This window comes from Calliopsis andreniformis, chromosome 7 (genome assembly GCF_051401765.1).
Source record: "Calliopsis andreniformis isolate RMS-2024a chromosome 7, iyCalAndr_principal, whole genome shotgun sequence".
Lineage (NCBI taxonomy): Eukaryota > Metazoa > Arthropoda > Insecta > Hymenoptera > Andrenidae > Calliopsis > Calliopsis andreniformis.
The window spans coordinates 10,662,632-10,686,104 of record NC_135068.1 but is presented as its reverse complement, the minus strand read 5'-3'; the positions used below and the strand labels follow the sequence as shown (position 1 = coordinate 10,686,104).

At 44.8% G+C, this 23,473-nt stretch overlaps 1 protein-coding gene and 2 long non-coding RNA genes across 3 annotated transcripts; 1 reads left to right on the top strand and 2 right to left on the bottom strand.

Moving 5' to 3' along the window:
- Positions 1-2,703: 2,703 nt before the first annotated feature.
- On the bottom strand, positions 2,704-8,180 carry LOC143181962 (uncharacterized). Its single transcript, XR_013002366.1, has 2 exons — positions 8,048-8,180; positions 2,704-2,836 (listed from the first exon to the last, which is right to left on the bottom strand). It is a non-coding gene; the product is annotated as an uncharacterized LOC143181962 (long non-coding RNA).
- Positions 5,050-5,597, top strand: LOC143181895 (uncharacterized). Its single transcript, XR_013002352.1, has 2 exons — positions 5,050-5,240; positions 5,445-5,597. It is a non-coding gene; the product is annotated as an uncharacterized LOC143181895 (long non-coding RNA).
- Positions 8,181-13,137: 4,957 nt separating the features above from the next.
- On the bottom strand, positions 13,138-17,572 carry Ugt50b3 (UDP-glycosyltransferase family 50 member B3). The gene is made up of 7 exons (XM_076382123.1): positions 17,354-17,572; positions 16,168-16,434; positions 14,915-15,113; positions 14,575-14,751; positions 13,697-14,014; positions 13,343-13,571; positions 13,138-13,279 (listed from the first exon to the last, which is right to left on the bottom strand). The coding sequence occupies exons 1-7, from the start codon at positions 17,570-17,572 to the stop codon at positions 13,138-13,140; spliced, it is 1,551 nt and encodes a 516-aa protein (XP_076238238.1).
- Positions 17,573-23,473: the final 5,901 nt, after the last annotated feature.

Below are 23,473 nucleotides of genomic sequence, written 5' to 3'. Positions count from 1 at the left end.
TATTATCTCTCTAGACAACCACCTGATAATAATCTGAGTTTTAAATAGGGTTTTCTAGAGGAATCCATCTCCCTCGAGTTCACTAGGGAATTTTCGGGATCTGGTGAAATTTTCCAACGTCTAGTGGAAAATTCGTAATGAAGTAACAAACCTCTTTTCACGTCAAGGTTTCAAGAAAACCGTAGCAGTGTTATACTGGTCTCTCAAAGTCACTAGAAACAAAAGTTCTCGGAACCTAGGGATATTATATAGGCGACAGTGGGGGGGATAACATCGCGGGCGAACGGTCCTACGTCACGGAAACATCGAGATGGCCACGGGTCACAGATAATGGCGTATTATTTCTGGAAGCATAAATAACATTTTTTGCTTGCATAAACAACGGGTCTGTGTTTAACGAACGGTGACAGAGGAAATCTCATTTGCGTGATTGCGGCACGCGGCAGCCCGCGCGGGGAGACAAATGACGGGCCAAAAATTGCATCGTTGCGTCAGAGGCGCGCGTCGATCGCTTGCGTCACGTGCCTTATTTGTTATTCCCTGAAGGGCCGCCGTGGAAACGGCCGAGTTAACGAGAAACGACGCGGCCCACGTGAAAAACGACGAATTCGTGCCCCTTAAATATACGTGACCCGATCGATCGACGTGAAACCGACGCGCAAAGCCATCCATCGCCGTTAACATTCATGCCCCGCTGGGAAACTCCGCTGGAATATTCATTTCTATAATTATTCAGGGGACGTTCTTTGTGACTCGCCGACAGAACGTCCACCCATAGCCTCCTTTGTCCACGTGCCCCCCTCTACTCTGCTCACTCGATACAGGCTCACGGTAGTTCATCAGAGCACTGGAATATTTAAAAATGAAAAAAATCCCAAATCTGAATAATTTAAACCCAAAATAACTGGCGCCATGAAAACAGCCCACGCGCAAAATAAACACGATTCTCGGCCCAGCTCCAATTAGCGTCCACTGTTGGATTCCTGCGCGAGAAGCGCCATCGATCGATTATACTTGACAATAGACGTTTCTATTTACAACACCAGTTACAACTACATCTTAAGCTGATTAATGTGACGACACGTAGTAAGTGCAACTGGAGTACATACCACAGACTCTGGTGAGTCTGAGTCTGATCTGAGAGTTAGAGTGTAATACAGTCTAGCAGAGTGTTATAGAATATCTGAGGATACGCTCTTAGATAACTATGAATAGTGGTAGATGAGTAAGCCTGACAAATTAGTACTTGGACATAGAAAGTGAAAACAGGAGTACTGCTGATTGATGACGCAGGGTTAACACAAGTTTGCTCATGCAACACCACCCTCCACATAGTCTCCTCTCGAGAGTCTACTGACCATCTCGCGATATCCATGGCTATAACTCCGACAATGCCCGCCAGAACTTTCTAGCGCGGCGAGATGATCGTAGTAACTCGATCATCGAGTCGCTATTTCTATATTTACCATCCTCCCTGGTAAAGAAAGATGGACTTTCACTCGCAGTACAGACCAGGACCAAAGAAAACCTTTCGCAACGAGCGTCTCGCGAGCAACAGGCGAGCCCCAGGTGGTCCCTCGCCAAGATTTTCGGCTATGCATCTACATAACCGGAATCTGCTGATGCCGAATGATCATTCGCCGCGCGATGGGAGGCCTGTTAATGACTCTGGAGAAATTGCCCGCGCTCGGGGGGCCGAGACGACGCGAGCCGGAAGTCCGATGCAAATACACCCTCCCCCTCGACGCGAATCGTAAACAAAGTCAGCGGGCCAGTTCACAGGCACCGAGGGGACACACGATCCTCCAGGATCGATCGATCTATTTTCAGGCCTCGGGAACGCGGCTGCCGGAACCAGAGAGCCGGAAGCGCCGCGACGACCCACGCGTTCTACGCTTCAAATTAATGTGTGTCAGGGGATCACGACTGCTCGACGCTCTGCGCCGATGCACTATGCTCTGAAACGATGTCAGGTGACGGGGGAAACGAAGTTTTCACCACTTTCGATTGTTTCAAAATTGGGATTGAACACGAGATGAAAACATAGAGGAATATCTGTTGAGAAACTTACAGACTAAATTGGCATTAATATGTTTATGCATACGTATACTAATACTGTACAAATTTAATTTGAGTAGATTGGTAGGACTGATCTTGGACAAATTGTCCTAAAAAAAGTAGGTCAAAACATGGAAATGTTCTCTCTACATCTTTCTTTCTACTCAGGATGGAATTGAGAAATTTCGGTTTTGAAGCTGATATGATGATGCTTTGGACCGCAGATTTTTTATGAAGTTATAGGAGATTTTTACAGTAGAATTATGAACTGATAATATAGAAAATAAAAACTTGGCTTATTTTATTTAAAACTAAAGCAACAGGCACAAATTCGTAAGATAAGTCGAAAGATTCTCAAAGAAAAGTATGGCCAGTGGGTCCATCAAGCCCAGTCTCCAGATTTCTCGCGTTTTTCCTTATGAAACGTGCTATCTTCTCACTAACACAGTCTTAGTGAACCCTCAGGCAATTTCTACAACAATTTAGCTGATCATTTTCACAAGCTAGGGACTTCTGGTTTGATTGACAAGCCCTTGAAAGTCAGTCAATCTAAAGTCTATTTCAAACAGTTTCTAATTTCTCAATCAACTCTAATTTGTTATTTTGTCGTCGCAGATCCGTGGGAAGAGACGAGTGATCCTCAGAGAAAAATATACGGTAGGTGGAGGTGTCGAGGACATACGAAGGTCGCTCACTTTGTTTTCATGGAGCGTGCAACCTCGCTGCCAACACAGTCGTAGAATGGAACGTGCTCAACCGTGCCGGTTACATAAGTTTCCTGAAAAACAACGCGTTTACTCGTTGCTCAGTTTTTCCGTGATGCAACACCTGGCCTTCCTATGTTCTCGGAACAGGTAACTATGGGCTTCGCCGCGTCCTCGCTTTACGCCCAAACATTTTTGAGGGAAATTTGCGAGGAGCGCTTGGGGACACGAAGATGGAGGCTAAAAACAACAGAACAGGCTCGTGTAAACATGCAGCTGGATGCAACTCTGTTTTCAAGCAATAAATCATTCTGCAGGCTAATAATATCCCTAGCACGATGTTCTAGTTCTCTTTTTTGGTGTTTTGAGGTACGGAATCCTGTGTTATTATAGTACTTCACGCATGATGACTCTGTGAATCATCTTTCGAGCATTCTACTTCGAAGAAGAAATACAATCGTTGCTATTTAATTTTAGACAGCCATTTTTGGTAAACAGATTCTAAAATACTTAACTAGAAATATAAATTAGTCATTTATGAATATAATTTTTGAAATATTAAAAGAACCACTTAGAAATTTGGAAAACAAAGTGGTCAGAAAAATACAACAACATTTAAGTATGTCTCTAAATTCCTTAGACCACGAATAATACCAATATAAAAGAAATCAGTATTTCAGAATTTTTCTGGAATTATTCGCAACATCAGAATTCTCCTGCGTGTTTTTCGATTGTCGCAGCAAATGACGACACAACTCGTGCCACGAGAATTGGAGCGATTCGAATCGAGTTGGCGGCTCTCCCGCGGTGACTGCGATCGACCATAGTGAGACGGTTAATCGACCACAAAGTTTTTCCTTCCTCTGGAATAGCGCGCGTTTCCTCCACCGTGGGAACAGTGGATTTTCGAAACCACGAAACGTGACGACCGAAATTACAGCTTTCGCTTTCCCACTAACAATCTCGTCCAGCTGGAAAAATATAACTAAATTATCTGGGAAATTGATGGTCTGACTGACAGCTATGAAGAGGCTGGCTACGTTACTCAGCGAATTTCAAACAGCACCTGCATGCCTTTCGAACCCACGGAACAGGTCACTTCAAATAAAACCGCTCGAACGACTTCGGTATTTTTAAAGATAGTGCAGGGGAGGAAGAAAATCGGTCGATGGGATCGTTGAACCGAGATTAAACAGGAAAAACTCGTCGTTTGGAAATACTTTCGTGGTGACAGAAATTAATTATACTAGCTAATTCACCTCTCATCGATTTTATATGCGTGAACATTTCTGTCTGAAAAACGAGCCTGCTCGTAAAATGACGTTTGAAAAGACCGCCTCTTCTGGGGAAATCGGAGCTCCTAATACGGCGGCAAAATTCAAATTAGAAAAACTGTCAATACGGAATACAATTTTTCTCCTAGGCTATTTTTATGAGAAATAATCACAAAACTATTTTTAAAAAATAAGAATTACTCGAATACAGAATGGATAATACTTTTCTGGCTTCAGAAAATTCCCCTAGCCTAAAAAAATCGAGCGACCAAAAGCACTAGCCGATGGCCACAAAAACCCGCATTATAACACTTTTCTAGAGACTTTTCTGGCTTCAGAAAATTCCCCTAGCCTAGAAAAATCGAATGACCAAAAATACTAGTTGACGACCATACAAACCTACATTATAATACTTTTCTATGATCTCCCCTGGCTTCAGAAAATTCCCCTAGCCTAGAAAAACCGAGCGACCAAAAGCACTAGCTGATGACCATAAAAACCTACATTATAACACTTTTCTAGAGACTTTTCTGGCTTCAGAAAATTCCCCTAGCCTAGAAAAATCGCACTATTGAAAGCACTGGCCAACGACCGTAGAAACCTGCATTATTTCGCGGTCACGATAACATTATCGCACCGAAGGTATCTGTTACGCGTGTCACCAGCGCAGCGTCGATACTCTTTTTGTAAATCGCCTCGAGTTAAATAAACACGGGCAACCTGTTATTACGTCTGTCTTGTCGGGCCGCGAGAGACCGTGCACAGCCTCCGCGCTTTTATTGTCCCCCTGACCCGAGATTCCGATCGTTTCACTGACAGAGTCATTTTACGCGCGTACACCGCCCAAATAGCTGCCCCGCGAGGAGGCCAGGCCCGCGACGACGAACGGTATCGGCCACGGTGGCGCAATCCGGATAGAAAACTCGCCTCGAGGGCCTCGCTGCTTCCGTTCCGCGTCCACGTTCCCCCGTGATCGTTATCGCCTCCAGAGACGCCTCGAATCGTGACTCGGCTGCTTCCACTGCTCGCAACATTGTTGTATTTTTAGACCGTGACCGATTGCGCCCGAGCCCGAGATAATAGGGTCGATGGAGCGTGAAGAGGAGGCCAGGCCGAGGGACACGTTTTTTGCGTCCAGGATACCTTCTCGGTATAAACTTGTTAGTGTCCTGCCACCCCTCCAGGTGGTATTTTTCGGCGGAAGGTGAGAAAGAAATTAGCGCTGCGTTTATAGGTTAGTACTGCTAACCTAGAAAAATAGCGTGGTCAAAAACCCTAGCCAGCGACTATGAGAATGTTCTACTTAACTTTAGTGGTACTGCAATAGCATCCAGCTAAGTAGAATACTGTGTATTATTTAAATAATTATTTTTAAAATAATTCTTCTCTTTTTTAAATAACCTCAAAGTCTGGAGATGATCTACGCTAGGGATTTATTTGGAGCTCTGTTACACGGTTCTGCAGGCTGTCACGGATCAAGGGAGCGGTTCTAAATCGGAAAAAGTAGATTAAAAACGCTGAACAACATGTTTTGATTTAGAGCTACCTTCCCGAAATTTTCGGTCCCAGTTTTTGCAAAGCTTCATTTTTATTTCGGTTGGATGGAGGCTAGTATATTTTGTCAACATTGCCGACCTGTCCCACGTTAAAAATAACTATTTCTGAAAATAAAACACTGGAGGAAAAAATATTCTATTGTAGACTTTTCTATGGACCCAGCAGTTCTCGATTCACGTTATTCCTTTTCACGTATTATTTTACCTAGAATTTAACTAAACTCTAAAATACAGGTGGAGAGGACGCGGAACCAATCAAAGGTGACGTCACTAAATTGAAATTTGTACCACTCTAACTCAAGGTATTTTACTCCTTAATTAAACTTGGCTTTGGAACCGTGTTTCCCACGCCAGACTGGTCAGTGAACCATGGAGCTTATATCGAGTACCCTCGTGTACGATGCAATTAATACGAGACTTCTGGAAGCTCTCACAATAATCGTTAGTATATCATCTTTATTACGCAATTTCGAATCCATATGCGAGAAGGGCCACCGTTAAACGAAATTATATTTACTCCATTGCGATCATTCGCTCCTCGATATTTCCCTATGAACGTGCGCCATACTTAATTTAACAGACCACGTTAATTTAGTGATATCGATCGTACCAACTTCACCGTTACTCGCTGGCATCTGGTGCCTTTAATCCGACAGCTCGAACCGCTGATACACGCAATTATCCGTATTAATTCGATTACACGATCGCGTCGATTAATTTGTGTGCAATACAGGATACATTTACGCGAGAGTGCACACAGGGTGAACGACAAATATAGCGAAACTTTTGCAACTGCTTCTACACGCTGAAATAAGACGAAAATGAAGAACGAAGAAATTTTTCTTGAGGCTTCGTTTCCTAGTTATTAATTGCTGAAGGCGCAGCTGAAGTGTGCTTCAGGTGCGTCTGACTTGTCTTATTCTACTGATTAATTCTACTGACGTCGCTGCGTCTGACCTGGCTAATGCGCACGTCAGTAGAATAAGTCCCAAGTCAGACACACTTGAGGTGCTTCTATAAATAGGCCATTCCATTTGAAATGAGTCACTTTTCGGAGTAAGTTTCGAGTTTCGTTCGTTCCATTTTTTAGTGATATTTTAATGTCTCTCGAATATTGAAAATTGTTAATTTTTCTCTTTAGAAAAATTATTCTCAGAATTAGTAAATTCATGAAGATAAACTTCTAAATATTCATGAATTGATAAATACAAATTATGTGAGTTTAAAAAAAGCTTTCTTTGATTACCTTTCTTGCAAACATTCGAGAGGTTCTCAAGTATCAGAGAAAACTGATATATGGCTTCAAATCCTGCAACATTTTCTGTAGAATAACCCATTTGGAAGCGTGCCTGATGTCGCGTGAAGTGTGTCTGACTTAGAATTTATTCTACTGAAGATTATCCAGGTCAGACGATGCGGGGACAGTAGAATGAATCAGTAGAATAAGACTAGTCAGACACGCTCAAGTATCTTGAACAACCAGTAGCTCAGAAACGAAGCCTAGAACAAAATTCCTTTATTCTCCATTTCTCTCTCATTTTGTCTGATCGAAGCACCCATAAAATTTCCAGACACTTCGAGCACCCTGTACACAGTCACTGTTCACGGAGGAAGCAAACGCACGCGCACTGTGAGAGGGAGGTCATGCCACAATGTTGACACGCGCGCGTGTGACAGATCGTCCGTGAGCTTCTTCCACGCGTGCGAAAATTGCGTTGACACGCGGTGTAGACAAAACATCGGCTGAACTGTGATACGTGGAAGAACTGTGTTACAGAGTCTACAGCGAACACTTACTTCCGAGCACGTGATAGATAGCCCCCACCCACATCCCCACATTGGACAGCTAGACAATAGACTGGCGCGTCGGTCGAGTTAACAAAAACAAAGCAACTAACGGGACATTGACAGTGAGTTATAGTCAATGGGAGATTGAGTAGTTTTAGGTACCTGTGGGGTAGCCTTTTTGGCGGGAATTTTAAATTTCTTAGGTTTAGTGCATATTTCTATGACAACAAATTTTTCAAACATTCCAACTTTGAAAATATATACTTCCCAGATTCAAGTACGAATTTCTATTTTAAAAAGATCTGACTCGAGCTTGAATTCCATCTTCCACCTCGAAATAAAGAAAAGTTACCAAAAATATGCAATAATCCCTAGGAATCGTGAGTCTGGTGAAACAAAAAATTCCCCAAAAATATTCAAAATTTAAAAAAATCCCTTATCGCGCTGAGGACTATAATTGACTTCCTCTTTACATAATTCCTTACTCACATCTCTTCCTCCTCCCTGACCCTTCCTATATTCCTCGAGGAAGCGTTCCCAATCGCGCGAAAAGAACTTGAGAACCTCAAAATCCAACATGAACGCTCCTCTAGCGACGCAGTTATCGTTTCGGAGGGAGCTACGGTTTCTCGGAACGTACTCGAAAGTTTCACGCGCAAATACTTACGTGTCTCGTAGATACGCGCATTCCTGCCCGCCAAGTGGATCTCCAGCCACGCTGATGACACGTCGATAACACAATCACTATTGGAGCACCACTGGCGTCGTGTCCCACATTACTCGGCATGCCGATAGTCCAAAATCACTGCGTGCAATGAAACAAGCAAGAGAAGACGTCAACAGGCGCGCGTTTTACAAGGGACAGGCCAAAGCGTTACATCAATCGATGCTGGCCGTACTACGCCGCGGCGATTACAAAACTCCCAACACGCGCGCGCACATGTATAGAGCCTCTTGGGAAAGTATTTGCACACCCAGTTTTCTTGTAACGATAATCAGGGGTTGATCGAATTCGAAGAATTATACAGAGGAGAATTCTGAGGTTAGGAGAATTTGGAAATTTTAGTTTTGAGTGTGAGAGTTTTGAATATTACAGAATTTGAGAACATGAATACTTGGAAGCTTTGAATATTCGAGAGGTAAAAATTTGAAGATTTAAATGTTCTGAGTGTTCAGAAGTATTTTGAATAATTAAAATTCAGTATTTTTAAATTTGAAGGTTCAGAAGCTTTAAATATTTTTCAATTCAAAATTTAGAAATTTGAAAATTGGAGAATTTGGAAAGTTTGAATATTTATGAATTTAAAATTTGAAAATTTGTGAGCTTTGAATACGTGCCAGTTCAAAATTTGAAGATTTGAAAGCTTTGAATATACGTCAGTTCAGAATTCGAACACTCGAGGTCCTAGGAATGTCGAAGATTAAAATCGCGAACTGGTAGGACAAATCTCCTCATCCTCATTGGAGTGACAGTACACACGCCCACCATAGCGCTGGTTAATTCCCTGATTCTCTCTGGTCGGTTAGCCGGAACTTTTTCAAGGCTTCGGTCAACGCCGCGCGATTTCGTAAGACAAGAGGAGGAACACGGTCGCGCGAGGGCCCGAGCGGACGCGCACGAAATTCCGTCCCTTTTTCCCTCTCGACGCGGCACGCCGCTCGATGGGATTTTATTTGGGACAAAGGCGTCCCCAGCACCGCGCCGCCGATGACTCGTGGCCGCTTCTAACGCGCAGTAGTCGCCCTCGCGAAAAAAGAGACCGCTCCCCTGAAGGTTAAATCGCCGAGGACCTAAACCCGCCTGCGAGACCACGCGCCACGCTTGTTTACTTTATCCCACCTTCAAACAGGTTGTACGCGCCTCGCCGTGGAATCTCACGTCGGACGGGGAAACGGTTCGCCCCTTGACATTGTTCCTCGTCCTTTGACCTCTGCGCCCCAGACGGCTCTGAATTTTTCGAGGGAAACTCGCAGACTTTTCGAGCTGGTTCGATTGCTGTCTCGAGATTTCAATGGAGCAATTACAACAATCTGAAACTGTACTATTTTTTTTCTCAAGAACCTTCAAACTGAAACTGGCTGTATGGTAGTCCCTGTGTGCTACTGAAAATTCAGTGATTTTGCTATCTGGAATTATGGGAAATCTCTCTTCTGTGGGCCACCCTTTACACCCTGGAGAGCTATTTTAGAGTTTAATCATCCTTGAGAGCTGTTAATTCGTGAGTCACTGTATAAACGGAGAATAGAAAGGTAGCCAAATAACCCAGCAAACAACTTGCACTGACTATCCATTCCAAAAAGGCTACATAAAAAAAGACTCTACCGATTTAACTACCAACAACTAATAATAGTCTGCTAGCAATAGATGTCTGCGAGTAAACTTTACATTGGAAGGTGTGAGCCACTGGGAAGAAGCTATTGGTGAGAAAATAATTCACTGAATATTTTATGCAAATTGATCGTAAATCACTGTAGTTGCAATAAGAGCAGTTTTTGCAATATTTGCAAATTTCGTGGTAAATATGATTTTGGGATTCAACTTTGGTGACACTGTTTTTAATGAATATTTGTAGTCTGAATTCATTATTCAGTTCGACTTTGTGGCGAGAAAGGTGAATGGCTACAGAGTTAATTTTAAAAGCCAGCTCTCTACTTTGTGTACAATAGTGGATATTATACGAGCCAGATTTTCAAGTAAAGCACACGTGGCGACCGTAGTCCCATTCGACAGAACGCCTTCATGTTAAACAAAAAATGAGAAAAAAAATTCCTCCGCAAAACGAGACAAACCTCTTTTTCAAATACTCGCGAGTGAGTGTCAGAGGCGTTTCTGCTCCAGAAATAGATGTATTAACATTCCTCAAAAGTGAATGGCCTGTCCTAGCACAAATGCTGATAGCTGAAAATCAGCACAAATGCTGATCTTTCTGAAAAACACACCTTTCTAAATAAAAAAAAAGAAAAACACTAAATTTCCCTCGACTATCTCGAACGACGCAAAGCTCCATCACGTAACCTCTGTCCTTCCATCGAATCATCTCCCCCAGAAGGATGACGCAATTCATCAAAATTCGAATCTCCCGTTATCGTTTCCACGAACCAATCAATCCTCCACCGACAGAACGAATACACGCTATTTAACCTCCAACATATTTACGTTCGACCGTGTGCACACATTCCTCCTGAATGTGTTCAAGAATGCTACGCAGTATCCACGTGCATGTGTGTATACACTGGATGACACAGCAGGGCCCATGTGAGCGAACTTATCTCGTCGATTTAATACAAGAATGTCACGTCGAAACTAGAACACTCAACCACGAACACAGAAAATTTTCCAAAATTTCTCAAAGTCCCAGAAACACGACCAGAGAAAAGACACCACAAAATCGGACACCCACGTGGCCCACAATTCACTCCCAGCATCGACTGACGAGAAGCCAGCGAAAGGAAAACAATATCATTGTGCAACGCCGAGAACTCTTTATCATTATCGAAGGGTTGAAGCCTCGTATCGGCTAGACCAAGAGGGAGATAGCTGGGGCCAAGGGTGAGCGAGACGGCAACCCGCGTATTGCGTAGTAGTCGCTTGAATGGATTACGTCACGCGCCAGAGGCAGCGCGAGGGTAGAAGCGTCGCGTCAGACATGTTCCCTGCCTCGGCGTTTGTTTATTGCGTCGTGGCTGGGCTGCACGCCGCTTTTGCATCGAAGGACTTCGGCCCCGACCTCGGGCCGCTTCTTTTCCGGTCGAGGGAGAAAGAGAGAGCGCGAGAGAGAACAGTCTCTCGCGTGAGGAGTCGAGAGAGGGCCGCATGCACTACCACGCCACCATATGAAAACTCACGCTCACTCCTTCCCCGTGCAGACAGCATGGTTCAGTTCCTCCTTATTCATTATTAAATTCCCATTACTCGGAGTGCGCAGAGCTATGCTTCCTTGCACCCTTACAGTGTCACTCAGGCTGGCATACCAAGAGGATCAGTCGACTTGGTGCATGAGTCCCAGGTTAACGCTCTAAGAAGGCTCTGTCGCTCATAATTTTCGGTAAAACCAAGGCTAGATGCCTTCTCCAGGTTGACCTGGAGAGGGTGTCTATGGAGCCAGACTCGCGAGCTTATGCCGAGGAAGGAGCTTGGCGCGACAGGATACCCATTTTCCAGCGTTCCTCGTGGCACGCTGGCTGTTGGGACACGATCGATCGTCGCTGATACGGGATTCACGGAGCCCGCCCCATGTTCCATCGGGGGTCGAGAGAGGAAAGTTCGTTAACTAGGGGGGAAAACCCTCTCCCGCGTCGCTCCCCACGTGTGTTTTCGCGGATCGGGACGAGAGTCCACTCCGCGGCGTGTCTCGGCGTCTTTATTCCCTCTGCTGCCCTCTCTGTTCTTCCCCTATCCTCTCTGTCGCTCCGACAGGGCCCCTCTCTCTCTCGGGTTTTCGCTCCGTCTCGCTTCGTCCCGCTCTCGCTTCCTCCCTCCGTGTCTCTGGCACGCTATATACGTGGTTCGTGTCCCCCTTTTCCTCCCCGCGTCTACGCGGGCAGAACTCGCTCCCTTAACCCTTTCCTGCTCGTCCGCTTACTTGCTCGCCCGACTGGGAAGGCTCGGCTCCGCGAGGAACCCTGGCACGCCTCGTTCCACGTGGGTAAACGTGTCCTTTCAAAACACAACGGCACTCACCGCCACGACACATTCCACCGCATCACGCAGCACACGTTTCGCCTCGCAACGGAGTCAGCCGCGTGTCCCCGGCCAGCTCGAGCGTACGCGAGCGGGTCGCAAGCTGGGCCGACTTTTGGGCACCGTTCGAACGCGAGACTATCGATGGGCGAAGCTGCGTGGCCTGCCTCTTCTCAGGACGACAACAAAACACGCACCGACATACTGACGAACGAGTCAGCTGGTGTACTGATCGGAGCACGATCGCGAGCGCCGACTGCGCCACGGGTCATGGACGCAGCAGCGTCTCGTGGGGAAACAACTGCGAACGCTGACGCCTCGCGACGGGAACGCGACCTAAGCGCCGCCGCTCGTGCGCAGGTAGTCACTACGTCGTCTGCACGGGACTGGAAGCACCTCCCCTCCGCCTATCGCGCTGCAGGGCCCGTTCCCCCACTACTGGAGGCAGGGAGGGAGGTTTGGGGACTGATGGGGACCGATACCCCCTCCACTGGGGATTTGGGAGCCTTCTGAGACCTGATGTAGTATTTGGAAGAGAGAAGAGACTAGGATCTGATTATCTGTATCATCTTTGTGCCCATACAAAGTATTGTATTCACTCTGCTTTCTATAAAACATGGCATAGCAGCTTATTTGGGCCCTATTTGGGGAAAATTTTGAGAAAGTTAATTGTAGGTTTCAATCAGACGTGATTTTTATTTTGATATGAGTTAACGCTGTGCTTGGGAAATATGGTGAATCTGTTTTAAGAACAATTGGTAAAATTGTACCATGGTATTCTGCCTTATCGATAATCTACCACACGTCGGTATTATCACTTTCTGCATCGAAATCGAACCGCGAGATTTGAAACCGAATATTGATTTAGAGTAGAACTTCAGCTAACTAGAACTCAATTATTGCGTAAACATGAGTCAAAATTTACCAGGAATGATAAAACAATAAAATTAAACAAGTCCCCTCAATTTTCACCTCATTTTTTATTCTCTTACGTCTACATGTAATTCATATAAAATACAAGTAATGTAATAAATACGGGGTAAGTGCACACAGAATATTTTCCAAATCAGCACAGTTCAGTCTAGCTTATTCTTAACAGCAATCTGCTTCGAAATCGTCCTCCAACAAAGCTTCTTCAGCCCATATACCAGCAACGCTAGCGATACCACGTAGAAGGCCACCACGTCGATAGAGTAATAGTGAAACACGCTCATGTATCTGAAATAATCGAAGCTCATCAGTGGGACCATTACCTCTCAGCCACAGAAAGCTTAACTCTACCTCGTGGAACTCTTCAGGTGCTCTGCTCCTTCGTACTTGGCGACGTGCTCTACCCACCAGGTCGCTAATTTCCTAGGGCTAATTGGCAACTCTCTTAGCAAAGAGCTCCTCCTCTTCGCTGCCATTCGATAAGAATTGTTGTGGACAGCGGCCACCTTGAGGATCCCATCGCGAAGCTCTCCAATAGAGATCCCAGCGAGGTCCAGCACCAGAGCATACCCTAATTTCTCTGCAGAACAATGTTCCACGATTCAACAAAAGAATCAATAGCCCCAGGAGCATGCTCGAGCAGTCAGGAAGTCCAGCCACCGAGGAGAGTTGACGAACTAATTAACGATACTGTTCACAACTCACCAGCCTGGGCCGCGTTTCCATCGTGATCGCAGAAGACTGGCAAGACCAGGGTTGGCGCCCCATGATAGGCTGCCTCGTGGAGTGACAACAGTCCTCCGTGGGACACAAACGCTCTCAGCTTCGGGTGTCCGAGGAGATCTTGCTGCGGCCACCAGGCAGCCGTCCTGACGTTCGAAGGCAGGTCTTTGATCTTCCCGCCCTCCCATTTCCACACGACGTTGTAGGGTAGAGTGGCAAAGGCAGCCACGAATATGTGACGAAGGGCCTCTGGCATCCCCGAAGCGCGGACAGACGAGCCCATGGACACGAAGATGAACCCTGCGGCCAGGATTCGAAATGTCATCTAGACCTCTTTTTGCTGGGTGCAATTTCTGCTTTGAGCGTGGAAAGTAGGATACACTGAATCCTATTATGGAGGATCTACAATTGTGTAGAGTGGTGGAATTAAATGGAGCTTCAAAGGGTAGATTTTCCTGTGTCTTGTTGTCTTGTGTTTTTGGGACTCAAGGAGGAGGGAGATAATAACTTGATCTTTTAGGGGATCCTATTGTGGATGCAAAGGGATTCAAGGGAGTCGAGAATACAAAGAAGAGGCTTAAGAACCTAGGCCTATTAGTGTTTCTAGATCCTCATAGATGCAGAGTGGTCCAGTGACAATTGTCTCTAATTTTTAAGGACAGCTTCTTCAAAAAATTTCCATATCCCTAAGAGGACCACTTGCATCTTAAATCTTAACCCTTACCAAATTAGGGTCTAGGGTACTGAAGCAGAATCCAAGTAGAGACTCAGTGTCCAAATACAGATTTCCATGATTTGCAACATAGAAACTTGAAAAATGGATTTCTAAAAAAGTATGTCCTTAGTTAAGGTCCACTCACCATGTTGCAGGAAGCTCTCCAGATCAGGGCTAAGCTTAGTGGCAGGGTTACAATGGAGACAGGCAACATTGACAACATTTGCCAGGTAGGGCACAGAGTCAGCGACGCTGTAGTGGCTGTTCTGTAAGGTGAGCGGTATCTCCGTGGTCAGGTCTCGCACATCAGGCAACCGATCCCCTGAAAAACAGGATCTTACTGAGGAAACCTCACCATACAAGTCTATCAGTAGCCAGGGCTAAAAAATCCCTATAAATGGTGCTAAAACTAGAGTATCAACATTGCACCTAAATGCTAATTTTGCAAATATTTTATTTAAGTAATGTCCAAGATGGCAACCTACCCAAATACTGCCGAAGAACTGGCTGGAGGTACCCAGTGATCAAGATCCAGTGCAGGATCCTGAGCGTGGCGAGGCAGGCGGCGTTTAAGAGCCTCTGAAAGAAGTTCATGTCCTGCGTGAAGGATTTGCCGAAGTAGGGCGTGACCGACCAGGGCGATGGGTTCCCTTGGCGTCCCATGGAGCCTGTGTATAAGGCGACCTGTGGCAGGATATCGATTCTGTTGATTGTCGAATCATTTCTTCGCTGGCTAATTGCGTTCATTAGGCGCCTAATGATAATTAAGTGCGCGGGTTTTAATTGAAACGCGATACCGCGGCTATCGACATGGGACACGCCAGCTGGGCAACAGTGCTTATCTCGAGGCGGTCTTAGCCGTGTGGACACTTCCTTAATTGGACTGGGCAATTACTGGTGGGTTGTTAATGCTCAGTAGTGGCAGGGATTGAGTTAGATCAGGAGGAAATTCGATGGGAAGATTCGTGAGAAGGACTCGGTTCTTTGCTTTCAACTTTAGGTTGAAAGAAGCTAGAATGTCCCTAGATTAGGCTTTCTAAAGTGGTAGAAATTTTCTGTACTTATTTTTGTATTCCAGTTGCAATATTGTAACATAGAACATTCGTCTGTTCCCTCTGCTTTAGGTAATTACAAAAGATAAAAATATCAATAGATTTGTGGTATCTAAAGGTACCTAATCCAGACCTAAAGGTACCACAAACCCTATATATTTCTACTTTCTTGTATACCAAGTCCACCAATGATATATTTAACACTTTTATGTCCTTTTCCCTTGAATGCCTTAAATACCAACCACAGAAATTAAAATATCCCTAGACTGTGCACCTGTAGGTACCACAAATTTTATACATTCCCACAATATTCACATATTACACACTCCTCTATCACTCTCCCTTTAATACCAACCACAAACTCAAAATATCCCTAGATTGGGCCCTTATAGGTCCCATAAATCCCCTATATCTACCTTCCTCCCATTTCAAATCCAAAGATTCACCCCAAATAAAAAAAATAGAGTTTCAGGATCCTAGGATCCACATATTACACACTCCTCTATCACTTTCCCTTTAATACCAACCACAAACTCAAAATATCCCTAGATTGGGCCCTTATAGATCCCATAAATCCCCTATATCTACCTTCCTCCCATTTCAAATCCAAAGATTCACTCCAAATAAAAAAAAATAGAGTTTCAGGATCCTAGGGAAAAATATTTACAAAAAAATACACTGTTTACCGTGTTCAGCATTATAGTAGGCACGTTTTCCCCATGAAGGACAGCTAGAAGACACTCAGGATAGGCTCCATCGACAACCGCGACGTCCCATCGTGCGTGGGGATTGCCCTCGGGCCTCCTCAGCCAGAAGACCGATATTTCGTCCCGAAGCAGCGCCTCACATGCCTCCCAGGCATATCGCATTGCATCCCAAGGCGAGATAGGCATTTCATCTCGGAACCTCGCGCCCACCAGATCCCATTCCGACGTGTAGTTCCCAACGTAAGCCTGTCGATAACGAACGTTCGCCATTCTGAATACGTCTTTTTGTGAAACACTAGCCGGAGGGTCGGCCACGTTCGCTCCTTTTTACACACTCCAACGACCACTACCACCAACCGCACGTTTTCATTAGTGACGATCATGTTCTCATTGGCCGTTTCTTGTACGCGCAGTCATACAATACACTTCAGATGCTTCTCGCTTATGCCCCGCGACACTATCTCGAGTGACCTCTTCGGGGGGGTCAAGGAAGCCTTGGGAATTCAGGACATGCTTTTTTTAGGCGTGCACACCCCCTCGACTTCGAAGGTATTGGGGCACTTGATTATTCTTGAGGAATTTATTTAGAATAGCAAGAATTACGGAATTACTCTTCCTTTGCTTTAGTCTACTTTAGTCGTGTTTAAGCAGTGTTGTGTATTTGAGATATTTAATGGTTAACAGTATTTGGTAATAGTAGGGAATTTTTTAAAATTTCTGTAATTAGTATATTTACCAGTGGAGCAACACCTGGTTCAGTTCCACCTATATCTATCTATATGTATGTATCTCCACTGATCCCTCAGTAATCCCCCAAAATCTCTCTAGCACATCTAAAGAAAGGAATATAAAGACACAGGGACCCAAGAAAGAAATTCTTTCATAATATGCTGGATTAAACCCTTATCCACCCTTTTCTCTCAACAATAGACCAACAACCGAGTAATCCATCCACTCGACCATCCCCAAAAACCTTCCTCCCACAATCCCCAAATTCCCCAGCTCAATTTGCCTATGCCTTCGTCTGGAAACAAACTGGCGCCAATTTTAGACAATATTCCCTGAGAACCGAGAGAGTATTCTCTTAGAACCAAAAACCAATGACATGAAAGTATAATGGAAGGCAGAGTGTCATCAAAGTCTAATCAGGAAGGCAAGAAATCACCTCGAAAATGGGCGGCACGAACTCCTGGAGACCATTGTTGGCGGCTGGACCAGGGAAGGCGCTGACAAGGGTCACGTTGTGACCCCGAGCCTTCAGACTACTGCCGAGGGCGACGAAGGGCACTGTGTGCGATTTCGTGCCGCCCATCGTGGCCAGTAGGACGTTGTACCCCATGCTGGGCTCGGAGATCATCAGTAGGATGAGGATCGGCGCGATCATTTTCTCCTTTTCTCTTCGAGCGACTTAAGCTAACCCTCGGTCCGACATAAAACGCAGTCGTTGTCGACGATGGACGTCGAGGACATCGTCGAATATACACGTCCCTGCGTCAGCTTTTCTTCTTCCACCGTCCACGCTCCAGTTTAATTATTTATTGCTCTCCAAGTCTTCAGATCTTGAGCTTCTAAATATTCGAGGCACTCAAAAGTCACTTCCAGATTTTCTGGCTTCCAAATCTTCAGATTTTTTAATATTTCTACATCACTCACGAATCCTCGATTCTTCAAATTTCTAAATTTTGTATTCTTAGAGATTCGAAGGAAATTCTCTTAGTTCTGAATCTTGGAGGTTGTTTAAATAAATGGTGGAAGCTGTAGAGTCACTGAGTGTACTCTGTTCTGGAGGTTCTTAAAGAGGGACTAGAGGCTGAGTCATTATCATTATAATATGCCGCGTGAAAAATGGACGATCGTTGGACACTTGTTCAGTCACTTTGGTCGAGGGCAATAGATGAAGAAAAGGATTCCTTCTCGCCTGAGTGGAATTTCGAGCCGAGAGACTCAGCTCATCATCATTTTTTCAGCAGACACTGGTCACGTTCCTTCCCGTGATTCCTTATTCCATCTTGGAGCCCTGAAACCCACAGAGAACGAAATTGATTTATTTAAGTGACTATTCAGCGCGGTTCTAGTTTCTTCTGTGCTCCTTTGGGTGTGCTAAGGCGCACTCTGAGTAACTTAGAGGAAGTCTAAATAATTTTTTCCCTACGAATATTATAAAATGTATTTTTTCTGATTATATGGCTTCTGTTCCTTTTTGCACATTGAAATATCTCATAAATAGGATTTTATATAAAATCTGAAAGAGTGCTGATGAATATAAAAATTCGGTCATCCACTGCAGGTTACTAGACTACTGATCTTCATGCATTTATAGGAAATTTCAATATGCAAAGAAACACAGTATTCATATGATATGTAAAAATGTACAAAATATCAAAAATTAAGTACACTTTATAACATTTCAAGGTTAAAATAAATTCCTAATTAGGTTTCTCTTCTCCAATTCTGCTTATGAAAATAGGAATTTGGAATTTTCTACAGATTATGTCTCTTTTGACGAGAGATTCTCAAGTGAAATTCTACGGTAGGACAAAATCACTGATGTACTCTTCTATATAAAATCACAAAAAATTCACGCGAATGTTTTTAAGATAGACATTTCGAAGACGTCTGCTATCTGATAAAAAATCCAGAAAAATCTGAAACCAAAGAAATTTGCTTCCACTTCTCTTCGATTCAAATAATGCACTCGTATCGATCAGGGCTCCAACCTTCCACGCGCAGCTCCTCTCGCGAGGACGATGACGCGAGACAGTTGCATTTCGCGCAACAGGTGAAACGTCGAGGCTGAATCGTTAAATATTCATCCTCCCCCGCGACCTTTAATCCCTTCACGTCCCAGCTCGGGTGCGCGCGAGGCCTCCTCTATCCAGCCCAAGACTTTCACTAATAACAGAAGCCTCGAGCGCGCGCTGGCACATTCATGCAATACTGGGCCTCGCCTGGGCCTCGCCTGGGCCTGCCCCTTGCTCCCTTTCCCTGGCCCCGCCGAAAAATGGATCTCGATCGGCTCGATTTCACTCGGTGGCCATTCCTCGCGCCACCTCGAAACCGTCCAAGCACGTCAGAGCCGCAGGAATCGGGTGAAATCGTTAAATCCGTTTTGGACAAGAAAGAGGAATCGAAAGTTCGCGGTTAAATCTTGAGGGAGTTGAATCGTCGAGCTAATCGCTGGGTAGTCGGGGACACGGTGGAAGAAATCGAAGGGAAATGAAATAATTGTCGAGGAGATGGCTGGACGCGATAGGGAGTCGTAGAAATCGGAGACCGAATTGAGGCGTGTAATCATCTTAATGTAGACACGGTCAAGAAAATGATTGGGACTCTGCGCGGGAAAAGTTCTTGTGGGATGGAATATTGGACCGGGAAAGTGGAGAATGAGAGAGGCTGGGAATTGAATATTTAATTGGATGTAAGATAATTGTTTGAAATTTACTGTGGCGAGTGAATGGGATTTGTAGAAGCGTGTGGTTCGAAAGGGGATTTGAGTATCTACAGGCTGGGGAGCCTGAAGATTAATTATTGCTGCTTGAATTATGCTCGAAAATGGAGCAAACTATTTCGAGTGTTATTTTCGAGACGTGTACACAGATGATCCTTCAGACAGAAAACAAATTATATAGCTGCCATTTTCCAAAAATTTAAATCTCACAGAAACACTGAATTAGATAAAACACTATTTTATATCTCACACTAGCACTAATACCACACTAATATTGCAGGACATAGGTACTACTGTCCTCCACGAAAGTTCCCTAGAGACCTGAAACCACTTGGTCCCCAAAACTCCTCGGTCGTCGCCCTTGAAAATCACCTGGTGGAACGTACTGATCCAGGACATTTTTTCTTACCTCGCTGACCGACTTCGACTTTCTTCGTCTCCTTTACGCGTGACCAGAGTTCCCTTCCTTTCTCATGCACTCGTTTGTCACCGTTCTCCTTCGCATTTCCACGAAACCACCTCCAAGGCGAAGGAATTCGGGAATATCTCCGCAGCGATGGCACAGCTTCACACCATTTCCTTCCCGCGCGGCGAGTTTCAAATTTCGAACACGTTCCCGCGGAAAATCTCTCTTTCGTTCACCGATTTCACTGGACGCTCGCCACCCGCGTTGGCTCGCCTCTCCTCGGGGTGGACGACGAGAGGGCGTCGCGAATCGACGCCACGAGGGGTGGTAAATCGAGTGATCGATTTCCGGCGAGTGACTACTGAAGTTCAACGTGTGTCGACGCACGATGCTCGGATATCACCGAGCGTGAAAGTTTGACTGGCCAGCGGTGGCTTTAATGATCAGCTGTGCTCGAGAGAGAGAGAGTTTTGCCTCCCACCAGGTCGCTCCTTGCTCTTCTACGGTCTCATTCCCGAAGATGTTCCGTAACAGGCGGCGACCAGATGCAGAGGGACTCTGCCCAGACGTCTTGAAGACGTCTGTTTTATGTCCATTTTGTGTCTGAGGGTCTTACGACATCATTTGGACGTTTTAAAAGCTAGCAAATTAAATCGATTTCGTTGACTCATTCAGTGGGGGATGGGAAGTCACTGGGGGATGAATCTGTCTTTTGAAAAGAACTGTTTTCGTGTCTTTGTATTAGCCCATATAGCATGAAGAGGTCTTAAAAACGTCCTAAAAGTGTCCAGAAGACATCTCTGAGAGGTCTGATATTAGAAAGCAGTATGTCTTTAGGATGTCTTAAAAGACATCCATAAGACGTCTTAAAGACATACTACATGGACGTCTTAAAGACCTACGCTTTTGAACGTCTCCAAGACGTCTATTTTTGGTCTGAATATCTCATACACATGACTTGGACGTCTCCAAGACGTCTATTTTTTGTCTGAATATCTCATACACATGACTTGGACGTCTTAAAGACGTCTATTTTTGGTCTGAATATCTCATACACATGACTTGGACGTCTCCAAGACGTCTATTTTTGGTCTGAATATCTCATACACATGACTTGGACGTCTTTAAAACGTCCTAAAGGCATACTATTACAAAGACGTTCTTAGACGTAAAATTTGTAATTTATGACGTCTCCAAGAGGTCTTTTGATCATGTTAGGACATTAATGAATGTCTTTGAGATGTTTTTGAGACGTCTCTGTGCTATATGGGTGAAAAGTAAAGGACACGACCATATTTGGTGTCTGTACTCAATACAGTTTCGCGAGATATCAGCGCAAGGTGTTTTATCCAGGTTATTTTGGGATGATCCGATGAACACATCTCGTTTGACATTTCCATAGGTGGGGGCTCAGGAATTCTTTATCTAAACAACAGGATCTAGTTAAATTATACTTTAATTTCCGAGGGAAATTGCATAACACGATTTTTTAATCAAATTCAGTCGTCAAGGAAGTTTGGCTTGTAAAATTGCCTTTTAGTATCTGATCTTTGCTTGAGAGTTCCTAGAGAGTGTTTCTAAATTACTGATAAAAATAGAGTGACTAGTGTGCATAAAAGTGGTCCACTGAATACACAATGCAAAATACAAAATACATCTAAAGAACCATGAAGAACCAAAAGTGTTTACTCCACAATTACCAAAACCATAATCCCTCCCACACCAAATTACTTTCACGTGACCACAATTCCCTCAGCCTCAATATTTCATTTTATCTCACGGGTCACACGCTTTACGACCAGTCCCGAACCGATGAATTTCCTCTGCCGAACGCTTTCGATAGATTTTACTCACCACTTACCAGTTAATGGTCCAGAGAAAGGGACCACGAAAAGGAGGGCCTCTCCTACAGCGTGCCGTCGAAAGAAATCGAAGGAACGCGGCCACCTGGCCACGAAATCGTTTCGACATCGTGCAAACGTCGCGGCGAACAGTACCGATAGCAAATCGCTCGCGAAGGTATAACGGTATCGGGCCAGTGAAATTTGTCCTAATTCTTCGTTCCATCGCGATTTGCAAAACCGACGTCTCTAGCCTGTCTACTGAACCGCCCAAACGAGTTCCTTCCACGAAATGGAACGTTTTTATCGACAGTTATCCAATTATTAAATAATACTATAAAACGAGAAAACAAAACTGAGTTACTGAAATAAAAAAGTGAATCAAATTTCCATGAGAAAAACTCAGACAAAATTTTAGACGTACTTTTGAGCACAGTGGTCTCTCCATATGGGCTTGCAGAGTTTATAGAGAGATGCTTCACCCAGGTCACGTCTGCCTCGTCAAAGCTGCGAGTGACAGTGCATGGCAAGGTTTTTTCGCTCTGAATAATCCCTAGCCACGCGAAGCTAGTGACGATCCTGTGACTGAGGACATGGAATCAGAAGTTCGAGTTTGAAGAAAATTCATGTCCCTTCTTTGACTCCTCAGAGTGCCTTTTTTTGGTAATGGGTACACCTTGGGTGAGAGATTAAGATTGAAAATTGTTTGACCAAAATCGGCGCTGCAGCCAGGAAAAGGTGAAAGAGAAACTCGATTATCGCTGGACAGTGTATCCAAGTTTGGGTGTGTCCTCTGCACACGAATTCAGCTCTGTGTGTGTATCAATTAACAGGTTATTGGGTGCGCGGAATTTCGCGCGAGGGTTACTCAATCGTGAGAAACGAGAGGAAAATCAGATTAGGAATAAGTGTTTATCTAACACTCTGATTTATCGTTCTCGAAGCTCGTTTTTAAGACACTTAACAGCCACCTGGGCTAACCCTAATCTCCAAGTGTTTCCTCAGCCCATAAAATCGGCGATCGATTAATTAACAAGGAGGAGAACGTATCACAGATCAAAACAGGGGAAAACAGCTGAAAACATCGGGTCCCACGTTTTTGTCGAACCGATTAAGCAGCGAGAGGGTTAATCGTATCGAATCGTGTTTACCACGGTCCTCGTCGTGATTTCTAATTTTCGCGGTAGACCGAGTTTCGCTCTGATCGATGCTCCTTCCCGATGCCGCTGCATAATGCCAGGCTCCTTTCACAGACAGTTAAATCGGTAAATTACACTCGCCAGATTACATACCTCTTGCTCGTCGCGAGACAAAGACCGTATTTTCTGCGCCCCGCGGAAAGAAAGGGTGTCTCCTCCGTCACAATTGGATCCTGGGACAGGATCCTCCTTGGAAGTTCTGTTAGGCCATTCGTGGCCCCGAGTTGATCCCTTCTTTGGACTGTAATCGCTGCTGGAGCAAATTAGCTCGATTTCGTTAGCCCATTCAGGGAGGGGATGGGGAGTCGCTAGGGGATGAAGTCTGTCTTCTGGAAGGAACTGCTCTTGCGTCCTTCTGTTAAGGGATTCTTCCACTGGCTGACTCTATCCA